The sequence below is a fragment of the Gekko japonicus genome, unplaced genomic scaffold (assembly GCF_001447785.1).
Source record: "Gekko japonicus isolate JY-2015 unplaced genomic scaffold, Gekko_japonicus_V1.1 scaffold2219, whole genome shotgun sequence".
NCBI lineage: Eukaryota > Metazoa > Chordata > Lepidosauria > Squamata > Gekkonidae > Gekko > Gekko japonicus.
Window position 1 is genome coordinate 151142 of NW_015160900.1, and position 17873 is coordinate 169014.

The following is a 17873-nucleotide window of genomic DNA, read 5'->3' on the forward strand; positions in this document are numbered from 1 at the left end:
AGTGACGCGGGCACGCTGGGCACGCTGGGGGCGGGGCCACGGTCATCCAAGGGAAAACTCTATGGTTTTCCCTCAGATGGTCGTGGCCCTACCCCAGCGTGCCCGGCGTGCCCGCGTCACTTCCGGGCAACGTGGATGCGGCGCGCGCTCCAGCCGCCAGCTGGGAGTCCCCCGCTGCGGCTGAATTCACACTTGGCAATCCTAATCCCGCTACATGGGATATTCTTTGTCCTCGCGCACCATCCACTGTGCAGGCTAGCCGTGGCACCACACCCTAAAAAAACCTTGCACACAACATGCAGGCCGCTGCCAACTGGACATCACACCGAATGAGAGCTGCCATGTCCCACCCCGCCAGCCCGGGACGGTGACCCTACTACACCCCGCTTCCCCCACCATCCAGCCTTACTTTCCACTCCTGCCGTCACTCTTCCCTCTCTCCTTAGGGGGCGACAGAGCAATGGATCCGTGCTTCCTCTTCCTGGGCCTTCCTGGGCCTCGTCTTCCCAAGCTTCTACTTTTCTCGTCATGCTTTTCCCTTAAAAAAAACCACACGCTTGACTGTTAAACCAAAAGCAAAACTAAAATGCAAAAATAAAGCAACGGGCTGGGGGGAGGGGGGGGGAAGCCGCGGAAAAACCCAAACCTAGGACCGAACAAAACCAAAAGGCCCGAGTCGTGAGCCTCCATCTATCGCCAAACCACTACGCTGACCGGTGCAAAAAAATTCCAAATCCTCCAGGAAAGCTAACAGCGTAGCGCCCACGCGGTCCTCAAACATGGCTAGCATGGCTCATATCCACAAACCGTAGGGGAATTGCCTGTTCCTCCTCAATGCTTCATTTCAGCACATTCATGTACCACGAGAGGGACCAGGAAGGCCGAGATGGTGCAAGTCTATGAAGGGCAGGTCGTGGGTGCCCAGCCAGACAGTCAAGAAAAGGGGGTCTGCGGCGACTTACTCTGAGTCTCTCCGACGCTGCAGCTTCACCAGTTCTCGCTGCTTTTCCTTGTACCGCCTCTGCAGCTCAGCCAACCGCATTCTGTAGTCCAGCTCCATGGCATCCATGTTCTCAATAGCCGACTTGATGGAGTACATCTAAGATGAAGGGGGGAGCCGGCCAGCAAGGATTTGGGGGCAAAGGAAGGCAAAAAGGTCAGAAACATACAAGAATGCACCTGATAGGGTTGCCATCCACACGACGGGGGCAGGGGTTCCCCTGCTTTTGGGGGTCCCAATCCACCGCCAGCCCTCTGGCGGATGGGGAAGCCCCGCCCCCGGATGGCCCCATCAAGCACGTCACATGGGGGATGCTCTAGCATTTGGCTAAAACCTCTATGGTGACCATTGATTTTGTTGTCCCCTGCATGACCTGCCCGGCGCGATGGCGTCAGTTAGAGGTGAGGTCATCACAGTGTGCACAAAGTGCACGCACACCAGGAACCCAGGCTGGAGCCCCCCTGCCAATAGCCAGCTAAGGTAAAGGTTCCCTTGCTCGAAAGCCAGTCGAGTCCGACTCTAGGTTTGCAGTGTTCATCTCCGTTTCAAAGCCGAAGGGCCAGCGCTGTACGAAGATGTTTCCGTGGTCATGTGGCCGGCGTGACTAAACACCAAGGCGCACGGAACGCTGTTACCTTCCCACCGAAGCGGTACCTATTTATCTCCTTGCAATCTCTTGCTTTCGAACTGCTAGGTTGGCAGGAGCTGGGGCTAGAGATGGGAGCTCACTCCGTCATGCAGCACACTCGGGTCTCGAACTGCTGAACTACCGACCTTCCACAGCCTGCAGTTCAGCGTCTTAACCACTTGAGCCACCGCAGCTCCCTAATAGCCAGGTAAGACCTGGCAAACCCTAGCTTCAGAGTTTTTGACACAGGGTTAGAATGTTTTTATTTAACAGGGTCTGGGGGTGATATGCTTCTGTTCCATAATAGATCTGTTTGCATATATGGGGGTTTTTTGGGGTGGGGTAGAACCTGTGTAAAAATAAATCTAGATTATTTATTTTTATCCTAGATTATTTATTATTATTCATTTTTATTCTTCTGGGCTGACGCCTGTTTTGACTATTCCCATTGCCTGAGGGTTTTTTTCACTGACTATAACGCTTCCTTTAATATTTCGACCAACTCGGTCGCTTTTACTGGAATGTCGTTTTAAGGAAATTTGATTTTGTTGTCTGCCTCTGGTTGAAAAAGCAAGACAAAGACATTTTCGAAAGAAATGCAACCAGGTTCAATCGTTTCTTTCAAAACGATCTTTTGCTCGTACTGAATCTGCAACGAGTTCTGACTTGTAGGGAGTCCCATCACCCCATGTAGAGAATGCTCACTTTGCATCTATAAGATCCCAAGTTCAAACCCTGACTTCTGAGTGTTGGTGATTGTACTTGTTTATTATTGTATTGTTTTACTGCACTGCTTGGTCAATTGGCCGTAACAATAAATTTGAAACCCTGACTTCTCCTGTAAAAGGAGTAAAAGTTCTTTTGCTTTAGGCCTCCGATAGCTTCTAACGCTGAGAACAGACAGCACGGAGCAAGACACACCAGTAGCATTAAGCTGTGTGGCCATGTTTCCCGAAGATAAGTCAGAAAATTCCATCCCCGTGACCAGGGGTCATTTCGTAGAAAAAGAGGTGCAGGAGCTCATTAGCATAACTCATTAGCATAACCTATTTGCATATGCCACACCCCCTGACATCACCGGAAGTGCGTCAGAAGGCAACACCCACCGCTCAGGCTCCACTGGACTGTTTTGGATTGCTAGCTATTGGGGGGGGGACATGCAGATATGTCCTCGCAGAGGAGGGAGAGCTTGTACCTGAATAAAAATTGGTCTTAAAGGTGCCACTGGACTGTCTTGGACCGGGGAGGGCAGGGGGGGGGCTCTGCAGCTTACCTGGCTGCTTCTTGCTCTGAGGGCTGCTGGGAGCAGGGGGTGGGGCTTGTTGCATGTGCCCGCCCCCTGGGCTCTTTACTGCCAGAGCTCCGCTCCTGTGCGTTCCTGCAGGAAATGACTTGATTCTAGGTAAGATATGGACAGAATTTGCTGATTTTTCTTATTTATTATAGTTTGCTTCTTCCATTCACAATCCCAGCACATTTCCCCCCTGCCCCATATCCACCTTCCCTCTTTTATAAAGCCAGTGCTGAAGGACTACTCACGGGTTCATCTTTCTTCTGCATCCAGCTGTACTTTTTGTTGGGGTTCAGCTCTCGAGGGAGGCGGATGTTCTTCAGGCTGTCCATGAAGGGGTCTGAGAGGACCTCCATCAGCATTTGAGTGCTGGCAGCCAACAGGCTCTCCAAGGTGGGCCGGACTGGGAAGCTCTCTAAGTCTGCTGAAGAGACAAAACTGGTCACTCGGACAAGGACGGGTAAGCCTCGGCAAAGGGCCGAGGAGACATGTATCCATTCTGGAGCTACCTATAACATTCCATACGCAGGCAGCAGAACGGGACCCTGCAAATTGTAAGCGTGTGACAAGAAGTGACATCACACCCAGTCGCGCAACAGGAAGCTGATGGTCAGTAGATTCAGGACGGACATAAGGAAATACTACTTTACACAGAATGGAGTCGGCCGCCCATATTTTACTCCATTGTCCTATGTATGACGTAGAGAGACAGCAGCTGTTGATACCCCTTCTCTCACGGTTTAAACCCTTGGCTAACTACCTTACATATGCCGAGGAATTCTTGATGACGTTCTTACTGGCCGATAATTATGATTCTGTCTCACGCAATGTTGCTAAATATTGTTACTTGGTAATTAAAAAACACAGAATGTACTGTAACTTGAGCCATTGATGATGGAATTGACTGGTTTGACATTTTAGAAATTATGGATGTAAGGATCCTATGTTGTAGACTCTGTGTACTACTTCTTCAGTTTATTGTGCTGGTCTTATGACTGTTCTTAATAAATGTATGTAAATGTATGTACTTTACACAGAAAGTGGTTAAAATGTGGAATTCGCTGCCAGAGAATGTAGTGATGGTCACAGGCGTAGACGGCTTTAAAAGGGGATTACACAGATTCACGGAGGATAGGTCAATCAGTGGCTACTAGCCATGGGGATGAAAGAGAACCTCCATGTTCGCATCCAGTAAACCTTTGAATCCCAGTGCCAGGAGTCAACATCAGGGGAAGGCCTCGGCCTCTACGCCCTGTCATTGGCCTTCTAGGGGACCTGGTTGGCCACTCTGTGAGACTGTATGCTGGACTAGATGGACCACTGGTCTGATCCAGCAGGGCTCTTCTTACGGTCTTATCAGGGGAAGACCTTGGCCTCTACGCCCCGTTGTTGGCCCTCCATATTAATTGCTTGGCGACTGTACAAGACGAGATAGTGGACTAGAAGGCCCATTGGTCTGATCCAGCAGGGCTCTTCTTACGGTCTTATCAGGGGAAGACCTTGGCCTCTACGCCCTGTTGTTGGCCCTCCATATTAATTGCTTGGCGAGTGTACAAGATGAGATACTGGACTAGATGGACCCCTGGTCTGATCCAGTAGGGCTCTTCTTACGGTCTCATCAGGGGAAGACCTTGGCCTCTACGCCCTGTTGTTGGCCCTCCATATCAATTGCTTGGCGAGTGTACAAGACGAGATACTGGACTAGATGGCCCATTGGTCTGATCCAGCAGGGCTCTTCTTATGTTCTACTCCTTTCCCTTTGCTAAAAAGGAATCCTCTCAGACACTACGTGACCTCGCCACACCACTCAACTCCCTACTCACCAGTAGTAGCATTCCCTACCCAATGATTTCGCCAGGCCTCTGCTTTAAGAGTTTTAAGCACTCGCTGTTATTTCCTTTTGTCCGCCCTGAATCTAGCTGATCTCTGTGGCAAACAGCCACCAAAGTAGTATCACGGTATGGTCTAAGCCGTAGTTGGCCAGGGACCCCACAGGGGAGACCACGTAACCTGCTTTCTGAGTTTTCTAAAGGCACAGCAGATTACAGGTATAATAAATAGACACAAATCCACCCGGAAGAAGACACAGGAGAGGAAGCGAATGAGCAAAACACAGCCTGTCTCCGCAGACTGACTCAGCCCTTGCCTCTCATCCATCCATCAAGCCTTCACGGGCCCAATCCGATACATGAGTACTTCGAAATAGGTTTTGTGGTGTGCTAGCCAGGTCTCCAGGGCACGGGAAACGCAGCCCCGAACTCGCAGCTCACCTTCACTCTCTTGCCTTCTTTTCTCCAGCTCCAACTCGGCAATTTCACTCAGCAGCGTGATCCCTTGCAAAAAAGTGTGCTCCGGCGACAGGCTCGAGGAGACCTCCAGGTTCACCACTGCCGCTTGCACGACATCGTCGCTCGTCTGCAGCAGACATGCCTGAGGGAGCTCGGCAGCGGCCGCTAAGGCGTTCATGCCGGCCAGCGGGTCATCTGGTTGGATGTCCATAGGAGGCACCGGGCAGGATATGTCCTCATTCCCATAGGTGGGAGTTTCCAAGGGTGGCTCTCCCTCTTCCTGAGGAATGCTGGGAAATTCTCTTTCCTGGGGAGAGTTGACGTGAGGCAGTTCCGTCGCTAGAGAAGCTTCTTCCGGTGGAGGCGTGAGGCCCATCCTGGGCGGTTCATTGTCCTTAGATAACAACCCCCCGTCATAGCTCAGGTGGACCGGACAAGGTTCTGTGTCGACGGCAGCATCTCCATGGGTTCCCAGTTCTGCAGAGCATGCCATCACTTCATACGCGGGTTGGCAGTCCTGAAGAGGTTCTTCTTCATCTTCCGCACTGCTCAAGGCTTTGCGGTGGTGCAACAGAAGGCCGCAAGCATTCACGTCCTGAACGGGGAGGGTGACAGATGTTGCCATGTTCATAGAGTCCATGTCCTGGTCGCAGAGGTCGCCCTCTTGGATCTCATCCATCTCAACCTCGGTCTTCACCCGTTCTTCCAAAGACTCCTCTTCCTCCACAGCCTGGATGGGTTGGACGATTTTGGACGGGGAGAGGTGGATGGGCTTGACCTCAGGAGAAAGGGGCATGCGCTCAGAATCCCCGGCCGGCAGTGGGACGTCAGGGGCCAAGCCATCTGCCTCCGACGCCGCGGTTGGCTGGAGGAGGTATGGGTAGTGTCTTCTGAAGGAGGCGGGCAGCGATTGGAACGGATATCCTGAGGGAACCTCTGCAAGAGAAGGAACGGCTGGTGTGATGAACAGGGATCCACGATAAGGCGTCTCTCCTTCACCCCTAGGTGGGTTTCCTAATCGCATCACACAAATCAGCAACAAATAAGTCTCTATCCCTCAAGTTTGTGAAAATAACCTTCAAAACAATTGTTATTAAAATTGCATTATTAGTAACAGGCATCCGGGTGCTTTCACACATGCCAAACAACGCACTTTCAATCCATTTTCAATGCACTTTGCAAATGGATTTTGCTGTGTGAAATGGCAAAATCTGCCTGCAGATGATCACTAAAGTGCATTGAGAAAGTACATGATTCAACATGTGTGAAAGCCCCCATTCTTGTAATCCAAATTCCTGAAAGTGTGAAGCAGCATCCATGGTTTTCTGCTCGCTACTTTTAACCCTCCAATGAATCTGTAAGTTAGAGTTTAGGCTAAAGGACACTAACTGACCCAATGTTCGACCTCCGTTTCCCCATCCCCAGTCCAGCAGGCCAGTGGCTGAACCAAACTGTCTCTCTGAGAAAGTGTTAAAAGACCAATTTTTTAAAAGGAGAGGCACGACACCCAATGTCCTAAAAACAGGGATTTATTCTAGTGCACGATATGCCCAATGCATTATGGCATCACCCCAGGATTTCAAACTGGGATTTGTAGCTGGATTGTTAACCGCGGCCAGTACTAAGTGCGGTTTGTTGCTAGGTCAGGCTTCACAAACCACAATTTGTCAAGCAGCCCTGTCCCTGGAAGTTACCTGGCCAGAGACAGCAGCACAGGATTGCCATCCTCCCTGGTGGAGGTGGAGAGAAGGTGAGAAGCAGGCAGCCCAGGGTTCGTGCACAATCCACAATTTGTCACATTCATCCGGTAGACTAACCGGGGGGTTAGCACAATGGCTTAAACAAACCACGGTTGATCGCCGTGTCTGAAAACAGCTTAAGTGCTGTGTATTTCACCAGAGGGGGTGGGGCTATACAATCTGGGGAGGAGGGGGAGGAAGACAGGCAGGCAGGAAAGAGAAAAGGGGGGGAAAGCAGGAGAGAGAAAAAGGAACACAGGGATAAAATGCAAGGGGACTTGGCCTGGCTCGCTTACCTGGGTACAAAGCCTGGTAGGGACTGGCAGTCTCTTTCTCCCGCTCCATTTCTTTCTTCTCTAAGCTCTCAGGCTCTTCCTCCTCTTTTGTGGGGATGGCAGGGGCAGGGGGCGGAGAAGCAGGGGGCGGACTAGAAGGATGGGAGATGGGAGTAGCAGGATAGGAGAAGGCGGGCTGCGTAGGCGGCTCTTCCATCTTTTGGATAACCTCGGCTTTGAGCCCAGACACAGGTGAAGCCCTGGGAGACAGGGGAGGGGGACTCACAGCCTTGCTGTATGACGCGGAAGTGCTGTGGGACAGGACCGGAGGCTTCCGGGGTAAGAGGCCTGGGCCGGAGGAGGAGAAGCCCGCTTTGCCGCTGTCCAGGCTCCGTTTCGAGACTTTCTCTTCCATCTCCACCCGCTGTTCACTAGCTTTTAGCCTCTCCTGCTGAGAAAAGGGAGAAGGAGGAAGCAATGGGAGTGGTGATCTATGGAATGTAGCCCCATACATGCGCTTAACCTACCGATGGGACCAGGTGCGCTTAGCTCACTGCAGGATTGCACCCGCCCCTCGTTGTCCATCCTGGGTATGCAAGTTATCGATAACCCAATAAATTATTCTCCAGAAATCTTCTCGCTAGGCAATCTTCAAGGGCAGAAGGCTCAGGGTTTACTTCAGGATTTATTAGCAGTGACCCAAACGTGTCTAGACAGACTTGGAAAGAACCCAGATGTGAAAAGCTGGCTCTCTGGAATCTGGGCTTAAAGAAGGTGGCAGGATTTGCACCTCCGAGAGAGTCCAGAATCTCTTCTGACACCTTTCTAAGTAAAATCACGTCGACTGATATACTTGTGGAAAGGATGTGCAAACGAACAGAGGGAGGACTGCAGTTTCGTGCCCTGCTAGAGGGCATTCCAGAGGTACCGGACTGGCCGCTGCCAGACGTAGGACTGGGTGGGGTTCCCAACAGGGTGGCTGTGGGCACCAACGTGCCTGATGACACCTTTCCTAGCACCCACCAAGTGGTTTTAGAAAGTGGGCGGGACCAGGTGGGGCTCTTCTCCAGCAAGGCTTCTGATTGGCTGCGCAGATTTTTAAAAAATGTTGCTTCAGCAGCAACGGCCAGCACAGCACAAGGATCTTCACTGTGTGACTGAAGGTCAGCGGTGGCAGCCGTTTTGTGGCTGCGCCCACCACGCTGTGTCAGAATGCCAAAGGCTCAAAAATATTGGGGACTCCGGCTCACAGAGAGCCGTGATTGCAATTGGGTGGGGGTGGGGAAGGGCCATCACGTCACAGCCGACTTAGGGTGACCCCTGTAGGATTTTTAAGGCAAGAGACGAACAGAGGTTATTGGCCATGGTCTGCCTCGGCACGGCAACCCTGGACTTCCTCGGTGGTCTCCCATCCAAGCACGAACCAGGGCTGACCCTCCTTAGCTTCCAAGACCTGAAGAAATCAGGCCAGCCTGGGCCGTCCAGGTCAGGGCACATTCGCCACAACCAGCCACCAAAACGGCCACGGTGACTCCCATCCCCCACGTGAGGCCTACACAGGGAGGCTTGTACCCTTGTGTTCCTCTGGCAGTGGTTGCTTCCAGGTGGGAACCACCTCCCAACCACAAGCCCTACCAGTCACAGGCCTCCTCGCCCACATCCCTGAAACATGGGGCGGGTGCCACAGCAGGGCTCAGAAGGGCCACGTCTGGCTGCCAAGCCGGTGGATAACTCTGCACCAGATGAATTCTTCACAGGCCCATAGCCACAGCGGGGCCTCTCGGGGCCTGGCCCCCCAACTTGCCACCAAGGCCCTGCTACTTCCCATCCAGCCCAGGTCCCCCGAAAAATCCTTCTTTTTTGGTGCCGTGGTGTGCAGCCACACGACGCCATCACCCTCACCGAGCCGGCCTGCTGGAGGCCCGCCCCTGCCCTCATCCCGCGACCTCACCGGCCAGCCCCACCCTCCATTCCCGCACTGCTGACGGGACGCCACTAGATGGGGCACGGGAAAGAAGCAAAGTGGTGGCAGCAGGGGGGGGTCAAGCCAGCACCCCGTCTCCTGGTTTTTGTCTGTGTTGTGAACTGCGGTGGTGGCTGCCATGGCGGCGGCAGTGTCGGTGCCGGTGTGGCTCCCTCCCCGCCTGCCCCATCCCCCCTGACTTCTTTAAATGCCCCCAACTGAAAAAATCCTGGCTATGCCCCTGATCCTTCAACTCAACCCTCTTAAACCTGGTTTTGAGAACGTTACTGCAGAAGCCACAAAAACATGCAAGCTTGCAAACCCGATAGCTGCCCCGCCGATCAGTCGGCTGCCTGAGGCTTTAAGATGACTTCACTTGAAAGGCTCCTCCAACACCTACCACCAGCTGGGCGCTCCTGTGCAGTTCCATGGCATGAGCAGCCTGCTGCTGAAGGAGGTACAGTTCATGCTGGCGGAGCAGCTGCTGGTGGGACAACAGCTGGAGCTGGTGGGCGTGTTGTAGGGAGTTCCGGGCCGAGGGGTACATGGCGGGCCAGAGTGGTGGCGCCCGATCCATCAGCTCCGCTGTAGTTAAGAGACAGACACGCAGGAGATCACAACGGCATTGCTTCAAACACTTCTCCAATGTGTAGGTATACAAGCCTGGTCATGCATAAGGCAGTCTCTATCTAGGGTTGCCAGCCCCCAGGTCACAGCGGGGGTTTCCCCGCTTTGGGGGGCTCTGATCTCCCACTGGCTAGTTGACTAGCAAAGGAAACTCCACCTCCAAACAGGGACGTCGTCACACGACATCCCCAGCATGATGACGTCGACTGGAAGTGATGTCATTGTACGGCGACACCCAAGTTTTTGGGCAAACTCTATGGTTTTGAAGCCAAAAAACCATAGAGTTGTTGTCCAAAAACCAGAGCCTCGTGCATGGTGTCACCGACATGATGATTTCATTTCCGGTGATGTCACTGTGTTGGGGATGTCATACGTGATGTCCTGCCCACCCCCATAACACCCCCCAAATCCCCCCACCCCGGTGGCGGGGGGACCTGGCCACCCTATCTGCATCCAAAACAAATTCCACACTGAGGCCATACATATTCTTTCCCACAGGATGAACAAGGTAACTTGCAAAATTATACAATTTGGGGGGGCAGATTTCGGGGGGGGCCTTTGCCTAATTTACGAGGGTGGTGCTAATGAGCATAAAAGCCTTGCTTCCTGTCGGCTGGAGGCCCTGGGATTTCAGCAGGTCCTTCAAGGCTTACTCCTGCTATCCCAAGGGCTAGAAAGTCGGTTTTGGTTGTTATTGTTGAAGAAAACTGCAACGGTCAAGGGGATGCCGAATTGTCAACCGAGCACTGATTTCCTAGCTATGGCACAATCACAGAACACAAATGCACTTGTATCAAGATACCTGACCCACCTGCCTTTCTGTCAATCTACATAATTGTTCGTGACATGGAAATGTCATCATGAATGCTTCCCTCGTAGGAAAAAAAAATAGCTTTCTTATCCCTTTCAAGGATGCGTTTAGATAAACTATCCCCCCTTCCCAGCAGGCACATTTGGAACAATCCTTCCCAAGAGAAGGACACCCTTTGCATACACTCTGACTCCCGGGAGTCCAGGAGCGCAGGCTGATCTAGAGTCAGATTTGGGGAAAGATCCTTTCGAGCAACCCATTTTGTCTCGATACTCACCAAAGTGCGGCAGGTGCTCGCTGGGGATCACGACAAGCTGCCCGGACTGGGGATCCCGGGCAAACTGATAGGCGGAAGGGAGCGCTGCCCCCATGCTAGGGGGGAATCCTGGAGCCATGCCTTGGTGCAAGGAGGGGTGTCCCAGGCCTGAAGTGGGGGGAGACGCTCATTAGATCAGGGACGGTACGGGAGGAAAAATAACTGCTTGCATGCATCGGGGACCAGATAACGCAACTCCCTTTGCGACAACCAGTCCACCCACTCTGCATAGTAAACTGGATGCATGATGATTCTGTCATCCGAGCCAGGTTCATCTAACATGTCTGTTGTTGGCGTGAGTGGAGCAAAGACACCCGCAATGCTCTGGAGATGCCTGAGCAGACTTTTTAAATTGGACCACCTTAAAAAGGGGCTGTAATGCTTCCAACGAGCCGGGCAGAGAAAAGACATGGGATGCTTTCACACGTGCTAAATAATGCCGTTTCGATCCACTTCAGCGACTGTTTGCAAATGGATTTTGCCATTTAACGCAGTAAAATCCAGTTGCAAAGTGGATTGAAAGTGTGTTATTCACTTATAGTCTCAAAATAGAGAAAAATCCCCCGACAATATCACAGTTGTACAACCGAATCTGGGGTTATTTTATTTTAAAGAAAATGTCTCTTACTTTAACAAATGCATCTCCTTTAAGCTATAATAAGAAAATAGTAGCAGTTTGGTACCCCGTTATAAGTTTTATGATAGAAAAAGATATTATTCCAAATAATCCCCTTTATCACAACATGATTTATTTTAGTTGGTTACAAAGTGTAACGAATATTATATCGTACGAATATATAATATTGGGGGGAAATCAAATAAAGCAAAATTATGTATGTTAAGTCTGTTTTGAAGAATTGTAAAGTTGAAATTAAAAAGTTAATAATTTTTTTTTAAAAAAGAAAGTGCATTGTTTAGTGTGTGTGAAAGCGCCCCACGGTTTCAATGCAACCGTAAATCTTCCATACGTTTCTGGGACATTACTGTCCTACAACCATGAGAACTGACAACTGTTATTATTGTTGTTGTTGTTGTTATTTTGGTCTGACCTGGATAGCCCAAGCTAGCCTGATATTCTCAGATCTCAGAAGCTAAGCTGGGTCGACCGTGGTTAGTATTTGGATGGGAGACCACCAAGGAAGTCCACGGCTGCTCTGCAGAGGCAGGCTATGGCAAACCACCTCTGTTCATCTCTTGCCTTCAAAAATGGGATTATCATAAATCAGGTGTGACTTCACAACGCTTTTCACACATTTTAAGAGATGGGAATGAAACCTGAGATCGGCCCCGGTCACACGGGCAGGAAAATGGAGGGGGGAAGCGTGGCTGTTTGCCCCGGAGCAAAATAACGCGCGGTTGCGCGATCAGACGTCCCGTAGAGGTCCCGTCCAGGTCCCGTGGTTAGGGGGGAGGTGCCGATCACAGGACAATCCTGCGGCGCGGCAAAGAAGCGGTCTCTCTAGCAAAAGGCTCTGTGGGTTTAACCCCCTCCAGGGCTGCAGAGGAATGCAAACTGTGTCCTCCTATCCAGTCCCCTCCAGGAGGAGCTTCAGCCGGGCCGCCCTCCCGCCACGCCCCCCCTGCACCTCCCCCTCTGCCGCCCGGTGCAGAGAGTTCCTCTCGAGCAGGCCGAGCCAGGAGTGGGGAGGGTACGGAAAAGAGGAGGGGGCTGTGTTGTTTGTTTTTAAATGAAGTGTGCGCATGCGCTGTTGGGTGCTTGTGTGCATCCTGTGGAGACTTGGGGGAAAAAAACTTTTAGCAACGGGACATGGGCGGGCGCCGGATGTCACGACCTAACGCCGGAAAAGCGATCAGGGCCCGCCCTTGCCCCGCGATTTCCGGAAACTAGTACCTCGGAGGTACTAGTTTTTTACCTCGCATCTTCGGCGGGAAGCCTCGGGTTCGCCACGGGAGCTCTACGCTTCCCAGATGTGGCGCTGTGATCGCGCCCGGAAAATCCGCCTATCTTCCGTCTCTGTAGCGTGGCTAATGCTCCATGTGACCGCAGCCATCGTAAAGCTTCTGCAGATGTTGGGGAGGGGTACCGTGCACACAGAATTTGCAGCTGGGGACTGACAAATTTGGGATCCCGCCGCCTCCTTTTGGGGGACAGCAGTGTGGTGGGAATGGTGCCGCGGAGGACAAATGAAACCAATCCGCCTCAAGCCTTTAAAAAGAAAGGCAAACTACAGCCAGTGAGGTGTCGTGGTCAGAACGTCAGACTAGGATCTACGAGATCCAGGTTCGAATCCCCCACTCTGCCACAGAAAGCTCACTGGGGGGCCCTGAGCCAGTCACACACTCTCTGCCTAACTGACCTCACGGGATTGTTGCGAGGGTAAAATGGAGAGGCGGGGAACCATGTAAGCCGCTTCATGTCCTCACTGGGGAGTAAAGCGCGGCATAAACAAAGCAGATAAAACAACAAACCAATGAAGTAATAAACTAAAATCCATAAATGTCCGCTATGTCAGATGGAGACTTTATCGGTACCAGTTAAGTGTTCAAGTTCTGCAGCTCTACAAGTGACCCCCCCTGATCCCAGCACAGCCCTCCTGTTCTTAAACTCTTTGGATTTCGAGCCCGACCACGTAAGCTGAGACCTGCACCCTGCCTCGTCGCCCTGCTGACTCACCGTAGGGGTGGCCCGCGAGCCACATGGAGGGGCTACCGGTCCTCGGTAACCAGGGGTGGGCCGCCAAGTGTGCGGCAGGATCGGCCGACCATCGCCCTGAGCCGGTCAGGGGAGGCCCTCCAGTCACCATGAGGTTGGAGTTCAAGCCGTTGGCGGCACAGCCGGCGGGATGGATCCGAGCAAAGTCGGCCAGCTCTTTGCTTTCTCTGCAGGAAAAGGGGGAAAGTGAGGGGATTGAGACGCCGGGCATATTTTTTTTGGATGGATACCCCCCCAAAAAAAGTATTGCAAGGTGTGAATAAATGCCAAACACAATAACCATGAGTGCAACATGCCTGACTGGGAGGGGAACAATTTTGGAGCTCATTCCACCAGGTAGGAGCCGCCACTGAGTAGGCCCTGGCCCTGGTTGCAGCAAGCCAGGCCTCCTTGGGGCCTGGAATCACTAGGCGATGTTGTGCCCCAGACTGTAGTGCTCTTTGGGGTATATATGGGGAAAGGCGGTCCCTCAGGTATGTCGGACCCTGGCCATATAGGGCTTTAAAGGTAAGAACCAGCACTTTGAAACGAACCCGGTACGCTATCGGCAGCCAGTGCAGCGCTTTCAGCACAGGCCAGATGTGCTCCCAACTAGGGAGACCCACCAACAGCCTGGCCGCCGCATTCTGCACTAGCTGCAGCTTCCGGATTTGCGACAGAGGCAGCCCCATGTAGAGAGCGTTACAGTAGTCTAGCCTCGAGGTGACCGTTGCGTGGATCACTGTAGCCAGGTCGTCGCGGTCGAGGAAGGGAGCCAACTTCCGAATCAGCCTAAGATGGTAAAAGGCCGACCTGGCAGTGGCTGCTACCTGGGCCTCCATAGTTAATATCTCCTTCCGTACGGATCTATCAGAACTCTCAGAGTTCTGCCCCCCCCCCGCTCTGTCTAAGGTGTGGCGGTTCGGAACACTAGACAGGGACATTCGGTCATGGTGCCACAGTTTATGAAAACACCCTTTTGTGGAATGTCCAGGGAACGGTGAACAAGTGCTTATTTCAGAGGCCTTCTGGGTCTCCTGGTACGGTTCATTTTCATCCTCTCCTCTCCCGTTGCTGCTCTAGCTACACATGATTGTTTGCAAAACAACTTATTCCTTTTAGACCGTCATTTTGCGTAATCTGCCTTGAGTCCCAGTGAGAAAGGCGGGCCGCAAATACTGCAAATAAATATCGGAAGGTCTTTGGGCTGAATCCAAAGAGGGGAAAGACAGAAGGTGAGAAACGGCACCCCTTGATTGGGTTCCCCTGAAAATACAAAAGCCACATGCAATGGTATATCTAGGGATGCAAGAAGCTGGGAAACTCCCAAGGGCCGTCGGGGAGAGATCCTAAATGTCTATGGGCCTCCTCTGGATTTCCACACTGATGGTGTTAGAATCATAGAGTTGGAAGGGACCTCCAGGGTCATCTAGTCCAACCCCCTGCACAATGCAAGGAATTCACAAATACCTCCCCCTCCACTCACCCCATCTCCACGCCCAGAAGATGACCAAAAACCTCCAGGATCCCCGGCCAAACTGGCCTGGGAGAAAAATGGCTTCCTGACCCTAAAGTGGCGGTCCAGGTTTCCCTGGGCACATAAGGGACGGGGGCCTCTCTCCAAGGGGAAATGACGTGCTACCAACACTCAGATGTTGATGTTCATTTTCCGCCTCCACCTAGAGGGTAAAGCACGTCTCAGGATGCTCCGAATAAAGCCCCCACCCCCCAGAAGAGTCACCTGAGCATCTTCTCCTGGTCTCGTTCCAGACAACTGGCCAAGAGGTGGCTATGCCGATGGCGTGGCCGGTCATCCCCGCAGTCTTCGTCCGAGCGCCCGTGCCCTAGAGTCCAAAGGAACTACAGTTGTCACAAACAGCCAAGGCCGGTTGCTCGCAGAAATTCAGGGAGGGCACCGAGAATTCCCCGACAGGCGAATCCGAGTTCTTTTCTGGTACTCTCGGAACGACAATCCCCAGAATTCCTCTGGGAAAAGGGAAGCAGGGCGAGTTGTGCAGCAAGCTTGTTGCTAGTCACTCCACAAGCACTGGCCAATGCATGCTGCGCAACCCATCATACAGGCACCTTTGGAGGTGGGGGTCGGGTGGGAATTCAGCCATCAGGGCAAAAACCTGAACTCAAAACATAAGGTTTCCACAACAAAACAGAGCCTTGAGTGATGACGTGCAGACAAGATTTAAAAAGGGGCCGGGGAGGTAAGATGAATTTGGGGTGTTTAATTTGGGCAGGGGACACTGGGCGCCCGAACTCTTGAAACCCCGCACCCTGAAAAATCTTGCAGGTCTCTAAACGTGCTCCTGGAATTGAATCTAGCATGCCTTTCCTAATTCTGATATATCAGGGCTATTTTTGGGCAGGAACGCACAGGAACAGAGTTCCGGCTGGCTCCCGAGTTGGCCACACCCAGCAGGAACTCATTAGCATAACAGGCCCCACCCAACAGCAGAAACTCATTAGGACTGGCTACATTAGGGGTGTGTGGCCTAACATGCAAAAGAGTTCCTGCTATAAAAAAGCCCTGGGTTTTGACAACAAACAAGGTAAACAGAATAACAAGCAAAAGGTGGGTGTGGCTGGATGACCACACTTCTGCGAACATGGGGGTGTGGCCTAATATGCCAATGAGCTGTGCTGTCAGGGGTGTGGCCTATTATGCTAATGGGTTTCTGCTGTTAGGTGTGGCCTATTATGCTAATGAGTTCCTGCTGGGCTTTTTCTACAAAAAAAGCTCTGCTGATATTAATTCGGGGGGGGGGAGGGGAGAGGTTAAGAAACTAGGAGCAAAGAGCATTAAACCCCTGCTCAAATCTCCTTCCAGCCATGACTTTTTCTATCCATCCTTAAATGAGCCACAGTTCCCACTCAGCCGCCATCCGCAATATGGATCTGCTTTGCCAAGACGGAGTTGCTCTCAGCACTTTGCATGCGGGTATTCCATTTTCCTCGTACATTTTCACTCTACCTGTCCTCCGAGGCCGCACAACGTCCCCATCACCCAGAAGTGATGTCATAGTGTCGCCGATGCCGGGGGGGTGACACTCTACGTTTTGGGCAACCTCTATGGTTTTGAAGGGGGGGGAACCATAGAGTTTTGCCCAAAAACTAGAGTGTCACCCTGACGTCAGCGACGCAGTAACATCACTTCTGGGGGACATTGTCGTCCCACCGAGCCCCCACTGGATGCACGTCGAGGGGTGACACTCTACGTTTTGGGCGAACTCTATGGTTTCAAAGGGGAAGAAACCCATAGAGTTTTGCACAAAAACTAGAGTGTCACCCTGACGTCAGCGACGCAGTGACGTCACTTCCGGGTGACACTGTCGTCCCGCCGAGCCCCCACTGGATGCAAGGTAGGACAGGTCCACCCTAACTCTATGGTCTTGTACCCCACTGAGGTCCCTGTCCTCCCCACGCTCCACCCCCAAATCTCCAGGATCTAGCAACCCTGCCCCCATAGCCCCCCACGGTGTGGGGGGGGGGCTAGCAACCCTAGTTTAGGCTGGAAGCATGTGACTGGCCCATGCTCTCCCAGCAAACTTTGGAGGAGGATGGGGATTTGAACCTGGGCACATTGCGTGGGGGACACTGTAGCATTTGGGTAAAAACTCTACGGTTACCATAGAGTTTTAAAACTCAAATGCTAGAGCGTCCCCTGAACGATGTGCCCGACGTGACGATGTCACTTCTGGGTGACGTCATCACAGCATGCACGCCAGAAGAGCCTGGGAGACAGGCTGGTGCCTCCCGCAAGGACGCAGTTAAGACCTGGCAACCCTATTGGGAAACTCCTAGAGATTTGGGGACGGAGTCTGGGGAGGACAGGGGGCCCAGTGGGGTACAAGGCCATAGAGAGTCCACCCTCCAGAGCATCCATTTTTTCCATGGGAACTGATCTCTGACATCTGGAGATGGGCTGTAATTCTAGGGTCCCGCCTAGATGCTAGCATTCTATCTCTAAGGTTCTACCAGACTAAAATCTAGTAGTTCCGGGGGTCATTTCCTACAGGAGCGCACAGGAGCGGAGCTCTGGCAGTAAAGAGCCCAGGGGGCAGGCACATGCAACAAGCCCCGCCCCCTGCTCCTTCTCTCCCTCTTTCTTTCCCTCCTTCTTTCCTTCTGCTTCTTTCCTTCTTTTTCTTTCCTTCTTTTTCTTTCCTTCTTTTCCTCCTTTTTTCCTTCTTTCTTTCCCTCCTTCTTTCCCTGTTTCCCTCCTTCTTTCCATCTCTCCCTCTTTCTTTCCCTCTTTCTCTCCTTTCTCTCT

At 52.3% G+C, this 17873-nt stretch overlaps 1 protein-coding gene across 1 annotated transcript in view; it reads right to left on the bottom strand.

Annotated features, from left to right (window-relative positions):
• Positions 1–17873, bottom strand: part of TNRC18 (trinucleotide repeat containing 18) — a 146926-nt gene that overhangs the window by 54178 nt on the left and 74875 nt on the right. The window contains 9 exon segments of the mRNA XM_015423877.1: positions 410–538; positions 963–1099; positions 3168–3343; positions 5190–6221; positions 7243–7672; positions 9585–9769; positions 10900–11046; positions 13574–13779; positions 15333–15435. Coding sequence (XP_015279363.1) covers positions 410–538; positions 963–1099; positions 3168–3343; positions 5190–6221; positions 7243–7672; positions 9585–9769; positions 10900–11046; positions 13574–13779; positions 15333–15435 — 2545 coding nt within the window.